The following is a 16,086-nucleotide window of genomic DNA, read 5'->3' on the forward strand; positions in this document are numbered from 1 at the left end:
TGGAGCTTCTTGTAAGAACATTTTGATCTTTAATATGTTTAACTATATTTTTTTTAACCTACCTTATGTTATTAATTTGTTCTCCGTGTTTAGTTTCACAACCTATTAATGCTTCTCTATCACTAGTGTCATTTAGTTATGTTAAACCGTAAAACACTCCAATAGTTAAATAAGTTAAAAATGATAAAGCTTTAATTATTTGATTAAAAATATTAGGCATGCGGTAAGTAATTTGATCAAAACACATTATATGTTCGAACCTCTTTGTTACCTTATTTTTTTTATGCTTTCTAAGCGCTAGTTCTTGAAACTACCTCTCAACCAATGGTCATTGCTATGGAGATTATTTTATAGGCATTATATATTTCTTCCAACTAAGTGTTACCCTTTCACCAAACACTATACCACCGATTAATGTTATTATTGTTGTTATTCATAAGAATATTACCTAACCAATAATTATTGTTGCATTTTCTAAAAATGCTCCTCTTTCACCTCTTATAAGTGCCCAAGCTATATCTCTTTCGTACCATTAAATGAATCTTCTAAACATGTGTATACTTCACCTGTGTTTATATATATAAAAAAAAAACCTTTATGAATCCATGCTTAGCCATTGAATATTTTAAAGTCCACGCGGACGTGATCATTAAAGAAGACTCTTTTATATCTTTAAATGTTAGTAAAGCTACTATAAAGAGGTTAAGCATGTTGATTAAAGTTGTCTTTGAAAGGAAAATGACTGGTGAAACAAGCACTAGTGCTAGTACAACTATTAAGGACATAATTATACTTTTACTCCCCTGATATGGAATAAGAATGAAAGATGTTGTTTATGAATATTAACAAATACCATCATCTTCTTTTCAATAACCTTAAGATGACAAATGTTTTAACTCTTTGATGGGTGTAGAGGATGAATAGACTAAAATCTCTTTCTCTTTTATATATATGTGTGTGTGTGTGTGTGTTTATATATATATATATATATATATATATATATATATATATATATATATATATATAAGAGAGAGAGAGAGAGAGAGAGGATAAATAAACTTCCATTCTTAATTAACCAATTATAGTAACTCCATCATGAATCTTAAAGGTAAATTTCTTATGAATTTTTAAGAATGATTCTAACAAAAGGTTTTCATTTATTTGGGATTTAGGATAACAATGTAAGTTTTTAGAGTAATGAAACATTAATGATACTAATTCTTTTCAAATGATGGAAAATATACAAAAATATTTGGTTAAATATACAATTAATTAAAGATCCATATATCAACTATTACACACACACACACACAAACTACTAAATAGGCATATAATATTCATTAATACACACAAATATAATTTAGAATAAAAATATAAATATAAAGCTAAAGAAGCTCCAACATTTTATTTTGAGTGTGAGGTCAAGTTAGGGATTATATTTTTATCCAGATTCAATAAATAACAATTTGAATAGATATGTTATTTTATAATTACCTTACTCGGTGGGTAATTGACAAAGTATAAATATTTCGTATGTGTGTGCGTGTGTGTATATATGTATATTGAGAGAAATCATTTATATTTTTGAAATAAAATATAATATATGAATATCCCAATGCTGACTAATACACATATATGCATATCATTTATAATTTTATCATTTAATATATATGTATTATATTAATATTAGAATATGCATGTATTATATTTTATTTTAAAATATAAATGTTTTATGTGTGTGTCTATATATATATATATATATATATATACTATATGTTGAATGATAAATAGTATTTAGATAACAAATGTTTATATGATATCCGAAACCTAATAAATAGAAAATAAATATTCAAAATTTTCACTTATTTAATAATAAATAAGGTATAAAAAAAATATGAATCGTGATTATCCATTATCATTTCTGAACCAATTATTTTTGAAACAAATATTGCACTCGTTTTAAATGTTGTTCATAAAAATTATAATATGAACAAATATAAAAATCTTATTGATTTAATGTATTATTTTACATCATCAACTAAATTTACCTAATAACTTTTAATTCCTAATCAATAGAGATCGATAGAGAAAGGAATTGAATTGGTTCATTCCAAGCTGGCCATTTTTTACAAATCCAAATGTCTGTTTGAACAACGTTATAACTAGAGTTTTTATTTTTAAAAATAATTTTTTTTATATTAATTTTTTTATATTTTTAAATTGTTTAGATATACTAATTTTAAAAATAAAATATAAAACATATAAAATATATTTTTTTAATATATTTTCAAAAAAATATATATTTTAAAAAGCAACTATTACCACTTTACCCCTAAATCTATTCTTTTCTTTTTTTTTTCCTTTATATCTGTTTTTCTTAAACAAACATAATTACTATATTTAGATTAATGTTAACTTTAATCAATTTAAACAAAGAAGAAATGTTACAAGTGGAGCCCACATAAATTGTCCATACCTGCAGCATGGGCTGAATTTCTTATCCAATTTCATCTGCCCTGAATTTTGATTTGACCCATAAAAATAATAATAATAAAAAAAAAAAAAAACAATTGCAGATAGAAGCAACATGGGCTGTCATAGTCGCTGCCCCCACCAAATTAATCCCTTCGTTACTTAGTGAATAAGAAAAGGATATTCTTATCATAACGCCACGATGTCACACTCCATGATGCCATGGTTCTCCGCATGGCCTCTGCCAACAAGTTTCCTTCTCCCCCACTAAAAATAAAAAAATATAAAAAAATAATTTTTTATGGAAAAATATAAATAAAACATGAGAAAGACTTTTCATTAGTGAATGGAAAAGGGTTAATTATAACTCAGTTCCAGAGTTTACTAAAATTAATTAACTATTTCTCATAGTTTCATAAACTATATCTTAATTAATCCTTATATTCTTAAATCCGTCTATGACTTTATCATTTATGAATATATTTTTTATTTTTTGAAAATTTAAAGGGTAAAAAGGTAGATAAGATGGAAGAAGGGATTAATTAATTTATTATGATAAACTAAAGGATATTTATAATTTGCTCTAGGATAAGGCAGAGATAATTTTTTTTTTTGCTTGGTTTTTATTAAAAAATAATTAAATTTAATTTAAAAAAAACTGAAATTCATCCGAAACCAGTTTAAACCAATCGATTTTGGTTCGATTTGTTTTTTAGAATAAAAACTGATTCAAACTGATTTGACTCGGTTTTTTTTCCGATTTAGCTCGGTTTTTTTTTCCAGTTTTTTTGTTTAAGTTTGGTTCGGTTCGGTTTTTTTAATTTCAAGCTTATAAAAACCAAAGCTAAACCGATTGATTTTTAAAAAAAATTTAACCAGTTTAATCAATTATTTTTTCTTGATTTTCTTGACTTAATTAATTTTTCAATTTTCTTACTCTACAGGATAACATTAGGAAATCCACAATTAAAACATTGATGAGAGGGAATAACATGATTTACGTACAAGAACAGCGCTGATATGTTTATTTTTGTATTTTTAAAATTTTTTGTTTCAAAATATTTTTTATATTTTTAGATTATTAATATTAAAAATAAATTAAAAAAAATATTATTTCAATATATTTTTAAATAAAAAAAACTTTAAAAAACAAGTATTATTCTAATATTAAAAAAACATTAAATAAAGAAGAAAAATATGATTCCGGAGAGTTAAAATATCTGAACACTCCTTCGTAATTCTCACCATCCTCCTTATCATAAAAAAAAACAAAGAGAAAGAAAGTCAACACAGTTGGTTCCTAACATACAAAATTTCTTTCTTCTCTGCGCGATAATCCTCTTCCTCATCAGATCATCAAAAAGAAAAGAAAAGGAATAATAAATTGTAAGTTTTTGTTTTAATCGCAATCGTAATCATGCGATGTAGCTAACTCTTAATCTCCTTTTGGTTTTGGTTAATTTTGTTGTTGTATAAATTTCAGAAAATGGGAACGATATTGAAACCGGTCGCAGCAGCGACGCTTTTCCTATTCTTTCTTCTGTTGCCTATGATTTCCTCTACGCTTTCGCCTCCGAATGATGGGTTGATTAGAATCGGACTGAAGAAGAGGAAATATGAACGGAACAACCGATTGGCTGCCAAGCTTGAGTCCAAGGAAGGAGAGTCTATTAAAAAGTACCATCTTCTTAGGAATTTAGGAGGAGATGCAGAGGATACTGATATTGTTTCGCTAAAGAATTACATGGATGCTCAGTACTTTGGGGAGATTGGGATTGGGACTCCCCCACAAAAGTTCACTGTAATATTTGACACTGGGAGTTCTAATCTCTGGGTTCCTTCTTCCAAGTGCTATTTCTCTGTGAGTTCTTTGCTTTGCTTTCATTTTTTTTGTTTTTTTGCGTATTCTGTCTTCCTTTATGACAAAGGATTGGATGTCATCATCTTGTGTCTTGTTGCAGGTTGCTTGTTATTTCCACTCCAAGTACAAGTCAAGCCATTCTCGCACCTACAAGGAAAATGGTTTGTTTGTTTGTTTTTATCTTAGTTGTGGGATTTCTTACTCGATCATTTTGCATTAAGTTTGTTTGAGTTTCTTGCGTGATAATGGAGTCTGGGGCCTTTACTACATGGTCATATAGCGTCTGTCTTCCCAATAAAAGACTTGCAAGTATGTCATATATCTTCTGTAAACTCCTTCTGATGGGTCTTGAATGTTTTTCTAACATATCATCACTTTGGAGGTGCTTATGCCCAACATGTATGCCTTGTGCTTTTAAATGATTCTTGTCCTGCCATCAAGGTTGTTTTACATATGCTTCTATGACGTGTAATTGTTTGTTTTGGGGTGGGTTTGGGAGGGGAGTGTATTGACTGTAAGGATGAATTCATTGTTGAGATGCTGCAGTAACAGTAACAGTAACAGTAATGCATCATCGAATATTGATCATCAATTAACACTTGTTGTTGCTAAGTGCTTGTTAGTATGAGCATGTGAACATATTCATCGTTTGGCGAAACTTAGCTACAGATGATAGGGAGAGTAACATGAAGGTAATGCATGCACAGGAAAATCAGCAGAGATCCACTATGGAACTGGAGCTATTTCTGGCTTCTTTAGCCAAGACCATGTAAAAGTTGGTGATCTTGTGGTTAAGAATCAGGTAACTTGAAGGTGATGGTTACTTGAAAATTAAGTGCACTAATATGGTGGTTTCAGTTGATGGTTTGCACTAACTAGCAAGGCTTGTTAATTTCAGGAATTTATTGAAGCTACCAGGGAGCCCAGCGTCACCTTTCTGGTGGCTAAGTTTGATGGCATTCTTGGACTTGGATTTCAAGAAATTTCGGTTGGAAAGGCTGTACCTGTGTGGTGTGTAATTTGCACATTGCTTTCGTTGGGTTTTGTGTCATAGATTGTTCATTTTTGTTGTATTGATCTGTCATGAATCGATAAGACAAAGATGCCCGGAACTCATTAATCAGTTATCTAACTTTAGAATTTCTTCAGGTACAACATGGTTGACCAGGGTCTTGTTAAAGAGCCAGTTTTTTCATTCTGGTTTAACCGCAATGCTGATGAAAAAGAAGGGGGTGAAATTGTTTTTGGTGGGGTAGATCCTGATCATTACAAGGGTGAGCACACGTATGTCCCTGTGACGCAGAAAGGATATTGGCAGGTTGGTGTTCCAATTGTCCAATCTACTGTTATACTAAATGTCAGCGATTGGTTCAATTCAACATTGAAGATTCTTACTTTTCCTTTCCTTTTTATTTGGCAGTTTGACATGGGTGATGTCTTGATTGGTGGTCAAACTTCTGGTTAGCAAAGTTCTTTTTACTAGATTTGCAACTCTGTTCTGGGGAGATGTGGAATGATTTATTCCATAATTTCATTGGTTGCCATCATGATTTTACCATATCTGTTTCAGGATTTTGTGCCAGTGGCTGCGCAGCAATTGCTGATTCTGGAACCTCTTTGTTAGCTGGTCCTACGGTGTGTATTAAACCTCATTTAGTTTGCATAATTTCTGTGTGTAGCTCTCTTTTTGCTTATGAAATGTCTAGTTTGACCAAATCTTCTTCTCACAAAAGATGATGGGAGTTCCAAGCTAGATCAATTACTAAGGATTCGTTGTATTGTCTTTGCTTCTAAATGAGGAATTAGATGTCATGCTTGTTTTTACGAGTCTCTGTATTAAACATTGTTTTCCATATTTAACAATGAACAATTTTTAAACTTATTAGCACTTGGTTTTCTTCTCTGCTCACCTAATTTTGTAGCATAGCAATCTTTTTCTTTTTCTTTTCCTTTCCAGCATCAATGTCAATGATGTTCACTGCTTGAATTTGCTGGTTTGTGTCTAACTACTGTTATTTTGTATTTCATTTGCAGACTATTATTACTGAAGTGAACCATGCAATTGGAGCCACTGGAGTTGTTAGTCAAGAGTGCAAGGCAGTTGTTGCTCAATATGGAGACACCATAATGGAGATGCTTTTAGCAAAGGTACATCCTAAGCTGCTGAATATACCATTCTTGCCAGTGTGATGTGAAGTTCATTTTCTGATTGCTTTTCCCTGTTTGATTTTCGAATTATTATTGCTATCACATGTTAGGACCAACCACAAAAAATTTGCTCACAAATTGGTTTGTGCACATTTGATGGGGCGCGAGGTGTAAGGTTAGACATGAAATGCTTTTCATTATTGCATGTCTAAAGATACATCTATTCTACTTATGGCATAGCTAATATTGCTCCTTGCTCCTTGAATTACTTCCGAGTTGATCAGTATGGGCATTGAGAGTGTAGTGAATGAGAATGCTCAGAAGGCATCGGATGGTTTTCATGATGCAATGTGCTCTACTTGTGAGATGGCTGTTGTGTGGATGCAGAACCAACTTAAGCAGAATCAAACACAAGAGCGCATTCTTGACTATGTCAATGAGGTAATCAACCATGGTTGTACTTAGCATATTCCCATGAGTTAATGCTTACTCGTGGTCTCATCTTGTAATTGCAGCTATGTGAACGACTGCCCAGTCCTATGGGAGAATCAGCTGTTGATTGTGATGGTTTGTCTTCCATGCCTAATGTTTCATTTACAATTGGTGGAAGGGTTTTTGACCTTAGCCCTGAGCAGGTATGGTGTAATCTTTAATCTTAATGGGTTTACTGGTTGTAGCTTGCAAGATATGCCTGATAGAACAAATGTGGTATCATGCCTGTGGGCTACCTGGAGAAATGAATTAGATATTGTCAGTGCTGTCTCTCGGGGCTTAATATCATATGAGTTCCAATGACGAGCTTACTGTAGCTGGAACTATTTTTCATAAGTAACTTAGATTCCTAATGCAAATGAGCATTTGACTCACCAGCACGTTACAAGTGCTGATCTGTATTCTTGTTTGCTTGTTTGTTTCTGGTGATGCCACAGTATGTCCTCAAAGTTGGCGAGGGAGATGTAGCTCAATGCATTAGTGGATTCACAGCACTGGATGTACCACCACCTCGCGGTCCTCTCTGGTACTCCCTACCTCTTTCTCAGATGCTACATTCTTCCAAGTGACTATCTGGTTTCAGTAATCACATTGGATGATTTTTGTAGTTTAAATGAGAGATGTTTAACCTTATTGGGATCACTGGATTGTTAAGCTCCTAGTTCATACTAATATTTATTGCAATGCAGGATCTTGGGTGATGTCTTTATGGGTCGCTTCCACACAGTATTCGATTATGGCAATATGAGAGTTGGATTTGCTGAAGCTACTTAGTCAAATAGTTTGGCATCGGTTTGTTCTAGCATTATCAACCTCTTATACCAGCATGTATAAACCATACTATTTGTTTCATGGTTGTCGAAGTGCTGGAAGTTTCCCATGAAACTCGCATGTGTATATCTGCTTGGTGTGTTGCATACTACTGCTTACGTGTTATATTTCAGTGGTCATTTTAAGTTTCTAGTAAACACTTAAATGTGCTGAAGGTCAATGTATCTGTGCTTGCGAAATAAAGATTATCCCTCGAGGCAACTGTAGTTGTTGATTGAATAGCCTTTCATTGGACATGAGAAGTTAATCTCCGTCAAAATTCTGTGATCTTTCTCTTTCTGGATTAACTTCAATAGAAAATGTGAAGGCGAGTATTTCCTTATCTGGCTTATTTTGGGATTTATACACTCCCGAGTGGACGCTTGTGTGTGGGGAGAGAATAGTCCATCCGCTTTTCCCACCTTGGAAGTTGGGTTCTAGCATTCTTTAGCCTCATATTTCTTCTCTACTATATATCCCTCTTCCATGAAAAAGGTCTGTTTTGACGTAAACGTAGGTCTGGTTATCGCCCTTGCTTCAGGATATGGGCAAGGCTCGCTGGTATTTGGCAATCGGGGGAATAGATTGATAGGTTGAAAAATTATCTTGAATTCTGGAGTGGCAAAGGATGGAGGATGAATGAGCCATGATTTCATACGTGTAGGAATCTGTCATACCGAGATTGATCTGACCACGAAGGCTTTTTGGCGAGTAATAGCAGGATTGTAGAGTGAAGATGGATAAAAAAACTCCAACATGTGTATTGAAGTTGTGAAAATTTGAGGGTTGGATTGGGCTTTTCATGGCTGTATCTTGAGCTAAAGTGAATGGATTTGAATGTAGGTTATCTTTGGGCTTGATTTTTGTTAGAAAAGAATTTTCTTGTCAAAATAGGAGAAAACATGGAGACTGTGTTTGTTGAATGGACTAGTGTGAAGCCTTTGAATGACTTGAGCTTGCCTAGCTGTAATGTCTTGTCATGTCAGCTTACCTTGTGGCATGAAAAGTGGTGTATCAAATATTTTGTGATGAGTGGAGTTGTCGGTGTTTTATGGAGTGTAGTAATGATGAAGAGTGATCTTGTGATAAATGGAGAAAAATAAATACCATTGGTGAAGAGGTTAATGTTTATTATTGGTTTGTGGTGCTTCTTGTGCTATTGATGGAGATATTGCTTTGCAAAGATAATTTTTATGAAGGTGTGTAGGTATGCGCTAGTAAGTGATGTGCAATGCAGCTCTGACTTTTTAGAAACATAAAAATACATTGAGGTGAGTTGATGTAGATGTTACGCTAAAGTGCCTGGCAATCTAGGGTTTGCCTAAATGGCTAGGTCATCTGGTTTTTTGCATTTGGTCCAAATGACTAGAATTCCTAACTTTTAGGTCAAGCCTAAACAACTATGGATAGAAATTTTATTTTTAATTTGGAATAATTACAAAAATAAATCTCACAATGTTTGATCACATTTTTACTTTCTCGTTATATTTTAAAAAAATTATATTTTACATAATGGGTTAAATAAAAACTTCAAAAAGAATTGAAAATAAAATTGTCATCGTATATAATATATAAGAAAAGACAAATCATACCCGTACTTAACACTTTCTTTAGTCTTGATATGTCTCCTAAATTTATAATCTCTCTTAAACCCTAAAAACTGAACCATAAACTCAAGAAATTACATATGGACACTAATTTAACTGCATAGTATAAGCTTCAATCAATTATAATTATCAATTTATTAAACACTTAAATAATTCTACAACTAAATATGTAATCTACACTTGAATGTTTAATTGCAAAAATGATTTCATTTAGATATAGCATTTGTTCCTAAAGATGGGCGGAACTCATGCTTAAAGATTATCATGGGCGGTTCAAATGAATCTTACTTGTTTATCCAAGTTTATGGTGTGGTATTGACTTATGAAATTCTGTGAAGCCTGACATGCCTTATGCTAAGAAAACATATATAATACTAGGGGTGTTCAAAAAAACCAGCCAACCGATTAAACCGAAAAAACCGAATCGATAGAAAAAACCGAATAAACCGATTAAAAAATTTTAAAAACCACTCAGTCAGGTTCGGTTCCGGTTTAAGAAGGCTTAAACCGATTAAACCGGACCAAACCGGACCGGTTTAATTGAATTTAAAAAAATATATAAAAAGAAACACTAAACCTAATAATAAATTAACCCCCCCCCCCCCACTAAACCTAATAATAAATTATCCCCCCCTCCCCCCAAAACTTTCCCGCCCCCCTCCCAAAACCTTTCCAGCTTTTCCCCATTTCCCTTTCCGTTTTCCATAATAAATTAACCCCCCACTAAACCTAATAATAAATTATCCCTCCCTCCCCCCAAAACCCCTTCCTTTTTCAGCAACCCCACCCATCCCTCCCTCCTTGCTCTCTCTCCCCCCCCTTCCCCTTTTCCAGTGGCCTTACCCTTTCCTTTCTCCCTCTCCCTCTCTTCTGTGCACAAGAAAGACTTAAAACAACTCATTTTCTCTTATATTGTTGCCTTTCTATTCTCTACTTTACGGGATGCTATTGAAATCTTTGTTAACATGTAGTTGTTTTAATATGGATAGATTCAGTGATTATGATTCAATTAAGGGAGATCTTTCAGATCTCAATCGGAGAGCTTGGATTCAAAGGTTTCAACAAGGATTTTTTTGAATGTGATTCGGCCAAGTTTGTCAAGTGATTGTGATTGGGCCAAGTTTTCTCTTATTTAATTGATTTCAGTTTTTCTGGTTTCTAAGGCTAAAAAACCGACCCGAACCGAACAAAACCGGTTCGATTTGAACCGGTTCTCGGTTCGGTTCGGGTTATATTAACAAGGAATAGTATTTTCCGGTTCGGTTGAATTTTTATGTTAAAACTGGACCGAACCGGACCATGAACACCCCTATGTAATATGCTGACTCAACTTGTGTTTAAAACAACTCTTTGGCTTTAAAAACATGGGTAGGGCCAGGCTGTGACCTAATCATCATGCCTCCGTCTTAAGTTGAAAGCCTGGCTTAGATTAAGAGTGTGTTTGGTATTGCAGTAGTTTTTATGATTATGATTTTAAAAAAATAAGCTTAAAAAATCACCTTTTGTAGTGGTTGATTTGATAAAAATATATGTTTAGTTAAAATTGTGGTTGTTGTTAAGCAAAAAACATGTCCAAAATATTTGGTTAAAAATAAAATTGTTTATGAAATGATCTAAAAGGACATTTATCAATTTTTGGTTTCTCTCACAAGGAGAAGGAAGAACAAAAGAGGGTCATTTTTTGTAAGTTAAAAGGTAACAAACGATCAAAAAAATTAAAGGACATAACATTGATTGAACCCTAACAAAAAAAAGCTGGTAGAAGATGCTTCCTAATAACTAAGTTTGGACCTTAATTTATTGGCAGGTCCCACATATAAGAACACAGTTTGGTTTTATAGCCAAACACTTGATACTTGTGGTTCAATACAAACGTAAAAGCTACCTAAAAAACAAACAAGCTTTGGGTCTTATGATCAGGTCCTTTTAATCTATTTACTTTATGTATTTTTTTTTTCTTGTTCTTGTTATTCAGCAATTGTTTTTTGCTTAGTGATAATCAGGCGGCATTTGGATGTTCCTCGCAAAGAGCTAACTGATCATAAAAGAAAGTCAAAATCTTCTAATGAGCCAACCAAAGGAAGGAGATGGTTCTTGGGCTTGAGGCAAGTGGATTAGGTTTATTTTTATAACGTGTAGTTTTATATTAATGGGTATAATTTTTAATACAATCATTGGATCGAGATAAAATATTTCTAGAAGATTCTAAAATATTTTTTTATAAAATTAAGATTTCATAGCGATCAAACATCGGGAATGCTTTGTGATAAAGCCTAAAAGTTATTGTTCATAATTTGCAATGTTTTTCTAGGTAATTTAGGATTATTTACACTATTTTTTTGTTTTCTCAACATTTTTAGGACATTTTACGTGGTATAAATAGAGTTATTTAGCCTGTATTTAGGTTTTGAGTATTTTGATTTAAAAAATAATATTCTAAGTGCAAGGTTCCTCTCACTCTTAGTTTTTCTTTGAACTCTTTAAAACTTATCAAAGCTTACTTCTTTGTGGCACTCATCCTTATAATTCCAGTTCTTCATTTTTTATAATCAATAATTTGGAGTTTTAAATAATAACTATTGTTTTTTAATTCAAGTAAACACTAGGTCAGGTTCTTTTCGACTTGATTTTAGATTTCATGGGTTGTGTTCAATCTTTGATTGTGGGTTATAGGGTTCTTACCCTTTAGGTTCATATCAGCTGGTATTATATCTTATCTCCAAAATTAAGTTTTATAATTTGATCTTTAAATTTTTCATGTTTTTGTTCTTGTTTAATTTCAAGAATCTAATTCTTTGTTCTTGTTTATCAATTCTTGAGTTGCAGTAACTATTAAAAAAGAAAACATTTATATTAAATTATAGTTACTACTGAAACCGATTAAAAAATAAAAGAAAATAAATAAATCACATGTGGTTTCTATCATAAATTAAAATTATATAATATTGATTTCAGGTCCTAAAAAAATTACAATTCATATTAGTTTGTCTCATCAGTGGGTTTTTGTTTGTTTTATATTGATTTCAGGCTATTTGAGTTAACATTGGTTTTGGATTTTATTAAATCATTCTTAAACTTTGTAGTCACTTTTATTTTTATTTTCTTAATTGTCTTATTTCTTGAAATTTGTTGGTTGGACATTACAAACTAAGATTTTTGGTTGTTTTTGTTTCATTTCATAAAGAATTTAAATTTTTGTTTGTTTTTATGCAAAAAAAAATGAGATCAAGAGTGATTTTTATCCTAACTAGCTTATGTTTATATTTTTGTACAAAAATTCCTATTTAATATTAACTAACTTGATCATTCTATTTCTAGTATTTTTGGTTCTTTGTTATAGAAATTTAAAAATGTATTTCCTGAAAAAGTTCTTAGCATATTGCCATAGTTAAAAGGGAATAAATTATCAAATTAATCTTGTATTTAGAGCCATGATTCCTATTTGACCAGCCTATAAAAGTAATTTCAATGAGACAAAAGAGCTTCGAAGATAAGCTAAAGAGTTGATATCAAAAAGGTATATAAAGAAAAGCATAAGTCTATGTGTGATTATTGTGTTATTTGCAGGTGCCAACCTTTCCTTCCAGTGGCCACGATGCGTAACCTTTTAGTATACTGCCTATACTACTTTACCTGTATAGTATATATAATTGAGCTATACTTCTCAAGATTATATCAAGAAATCTTCATTTTATATGTGTGTGTATGCATGATTTATATAAGAAATTTTGTAAGATTTAAATATAGAAATTTATTCCAAAAAAAACATAGTGACCGTAAGTAATGCGATAATGCATGACTAGTATGAATTGATTGTGATGATCTCTATCTAGATAGATTTTCTGTTAGAGAAAGAGAGAGAGGTCACATCCTTTTATATAATTTTATGATTCCTTGTTAAATTCTTGGGGATGCTTTTGTTTCCTTCAGGACGTTTATATCCCCTCTCCTCCGCTTTTCTTGTCTTTAAAATTCAGCTGGTTAGTAACGTTGCACTGGAATATAATTGGAATCGTATTTTTGAAAATTTAAATGTTTTTATTTAAAAGCTAGTTAGTAATATTATATTGAAATACAATTAAAATTATATTTTTAAAAATTTAAATTATTTTTAAAATTAATTAATTATATATCATTTTAATATGATGATTTCAAAATTAATTTTTAAAAATTAATAAATAAAAAATTATTATTTATTACACTCTTAATTTTTTCACCTCTTCCAACTCATCCCTAATGAGATAGAGTTGTTTGATATAGTAACGTAGTCTATCTTTCATCGAAATATATCACTATCAGAAATAGAGAAAGTCCTGCAGCGTTTGTATTTAATATTATAGTATAGAGTGTTTTTAAAAAGTATTTTTTATTTAAAAATATATTAAAATAATATTTTTTTTTTTTTTAACATTATTACATCAAAAACATTAAGAAAAATATTGATTTAATATTTTTTTAAAATGAAACGTAATTTTAAAAAGCTTATCAAGCATAAGTTACTATACTTCAAGTGTAATATATTTTAAATTAGTATCTTTTAACATATGAATGCAACTCAATTTAATATATTTTAAATTAATATCTTAGTATGTCCTATATAAATGAGAAATTATTTAATTTACCTTTTTATATTTAATTGAGCTAATTGTGTGTGTATATCATTGTAGTATATTTTAAATCTAAACCACTGCACCAGATTAGAATTATCTTGCAAACCCTTGATGACAGGCATACACGCTGCTGAACCAGAATATGACAAGTCTTGAAAATTTGTTTGGCTTGCAAGGACATTTTTGAGAATAAATCATATTCATGTGTAAATCTGTAACTAATTCCAAAGATTTAGACTGAAAATCGTATCAAAAGATGAACTTAACATATACTAAATAAATATTTGATTATATAAAGGTAGAATGAGTCATTCATCTTAAATTAATTTTGAAGAACAGATCGAGCCACCTCATAAGCTGTAAGATAAAAGTAAGAAAAGATGAACTTGTCAGAACGTTGCTCTCTCCACAAGAAATAATGGCGTGTGACCTGCCAATTCCCATGCTTGAAATTAATATAAAATGGCCAAAGACAATTCGAAGCAAGTTTGTGAAAAGCCCATTCCCTCCTCTCAAGGTTTATTACTCAACGACCTTTACAGCTTTCCCACCTCGATATATAATCTTGTTTATTTTGCAAGCTAAATATACATAAAACCTAATCAAAACTAGTCAACCTCCCCCATCCATGGTCAAATCATGCATCCAACTACCAACTATTTTCTATCCAATATATATTTTAAAAAAATAAAAAAAATATTATTTTAATATTTTCCATACAAAAAGTAAATATGAGTTATAAATAATATAATAATAAATTGATGTGAAAACTAAATGATATTTGTTGGCCAAGATTTGAAATTAGACTGATTAAGATCTTGATTCACTAATTCTTCTCTACTCTTTTTTTTCACTTTAAGGCAAAAGTATTACAAGCCCATTTATTTTTGTGTTTTAAAAATTTTTCAGAAAAAAAATTAAATTTTTAAGGAAAATAATATAAAATAAATTATCTTTTTAAATATTAAATAATAATATTTCAAAATAATACTAAAAATATAAAATAATCAAAGAATACATATAACTCCTAAATAATCAAATATGAATGAGATATCAATGAAAACAAAGAAAGAAAGAAAACAAGAAATCATGAAAGAAAATGAGTGAGTAATCAATGGAAGTATACGAGTGTGAATTCAATGTGATGTATACACATACATGAATACAATGAGTGAACAAGTGTAGTACTTGAATAAAAAAACAATGAAATGAAGTGTGTTACACGTAATATGAAAAGAATAAGTCAGTCGCATAAACAGGAGCTAATAACTTGTAAAAATAATTAATTAGTCGCATGAACGGGGGTATTGATATATATATAATATATATATATATAAAGTCACCCGCATGAGAGAGGCCTATTAATTTAAAAAGAATGAAGTCGGTAGCATGAGCAAAGAGCTATTGATTAAAAAAAAAAAAAAGGGATTTTGTAAGTATTATGCCTTCAAAGCAGATATTATAAAAAGTATGCCTTTAAAGGGGAAAATTATGTAATTATTATATCTTCAAGGTACGATTATATAAATTTTATGCCTTCAAAGCATGAATATTTAAATATTATACATCTCAGAGGCAGGATTTTATAAATGTTATGCATTAGGGTAGGGTTTTATAGATTTTATGCCTTCAAGACAGGATTATATATGAAGATTGCCTTCATACGAGGACTATAATTTGAAAATAAGTTAGCCGCAATAAAAGGGGGCTAAAGAATGACTCAAGGCATAAATTAAGTATATCAAAATGAATCAATGATAGTAATTAATAAGGTATGAGTTTTGGATTGTTTGAATATACTGAGGAGTATATGATTAATGTTTAATTTTAATTATGATTATTAAAAACAAATATCGATCATATGGATATGTGGGAACGAGTAACAATGATTGAAAATGGACCATTGAATATGGTTGTCCTAGAATATGATTTAAGAACAATGAATTAGGATTCATGAATATGACATACCTTAGAGTATAAATTTTGAGTATATTTATATAGAACTTATTATTAATATATGAACCTTTCTAGTTATGAGACCACTTGCTATATTTTGGATTTTTATGAAAAATTAAAAGGATACCCT

General features: G+C 30.9%; 1 protein-coding gene across 1 annotated transcript; it reads left to right on the forward strand.

Annotated features, from left to right (window-relative positions):
- Window positions 1–3,697: 3,697 nt before the first annotated feature.
- LOC118056834 (aspartic proteinase A1) lies at window positions 3,698–8,023 on the forward strand. Its single transcript, XM_035069206.2, has 14 exons — window positions 3,698–3,858; window positions 3,956–4,333; window positions 4,434–4,494; window positions 5,041–5,135; window positions 5,232–5,344; window positions 5,483–5,651; window positions 5,754–5,793; window positions 5,904–5,968; window positions 6,368–6,481; window positions 6,592–6,656; window positions 6,766–6,922; window positions 6,997–7,116; window positions 7,411–7,499; window positions 7,663–8,023. Exons 2-14 carry the CDS (start codon window positions 3,959–3,961, stop codon window positions 7,745–7,747), a joined length of 1,548 nt encoding a protein of 515 aa, XP_034925097.1. The 5' UTR covers window positions 3,698–3,858; window positions 3,956–3,958; the 3' UTR covers window positions 7,748–8,023.
- The last annotated feature ends 8,063 nt before the right edge of the window (window positions 8,024–16,086 follow it).

The sequence above is a fragment of the Populus alba genome, chromosome 1 (assembly GCF_005239225.2).
Source record: "Populus alba chromosome 1, ASM523922v2, whole genome shotgun sequence".
NCBI classification, from domain to species: Eukaryota; Viridiplantae; Streptophyta; class Magnoliopsida; order Malpighiales; family Salicaceae; genus Populus; species Populus alba.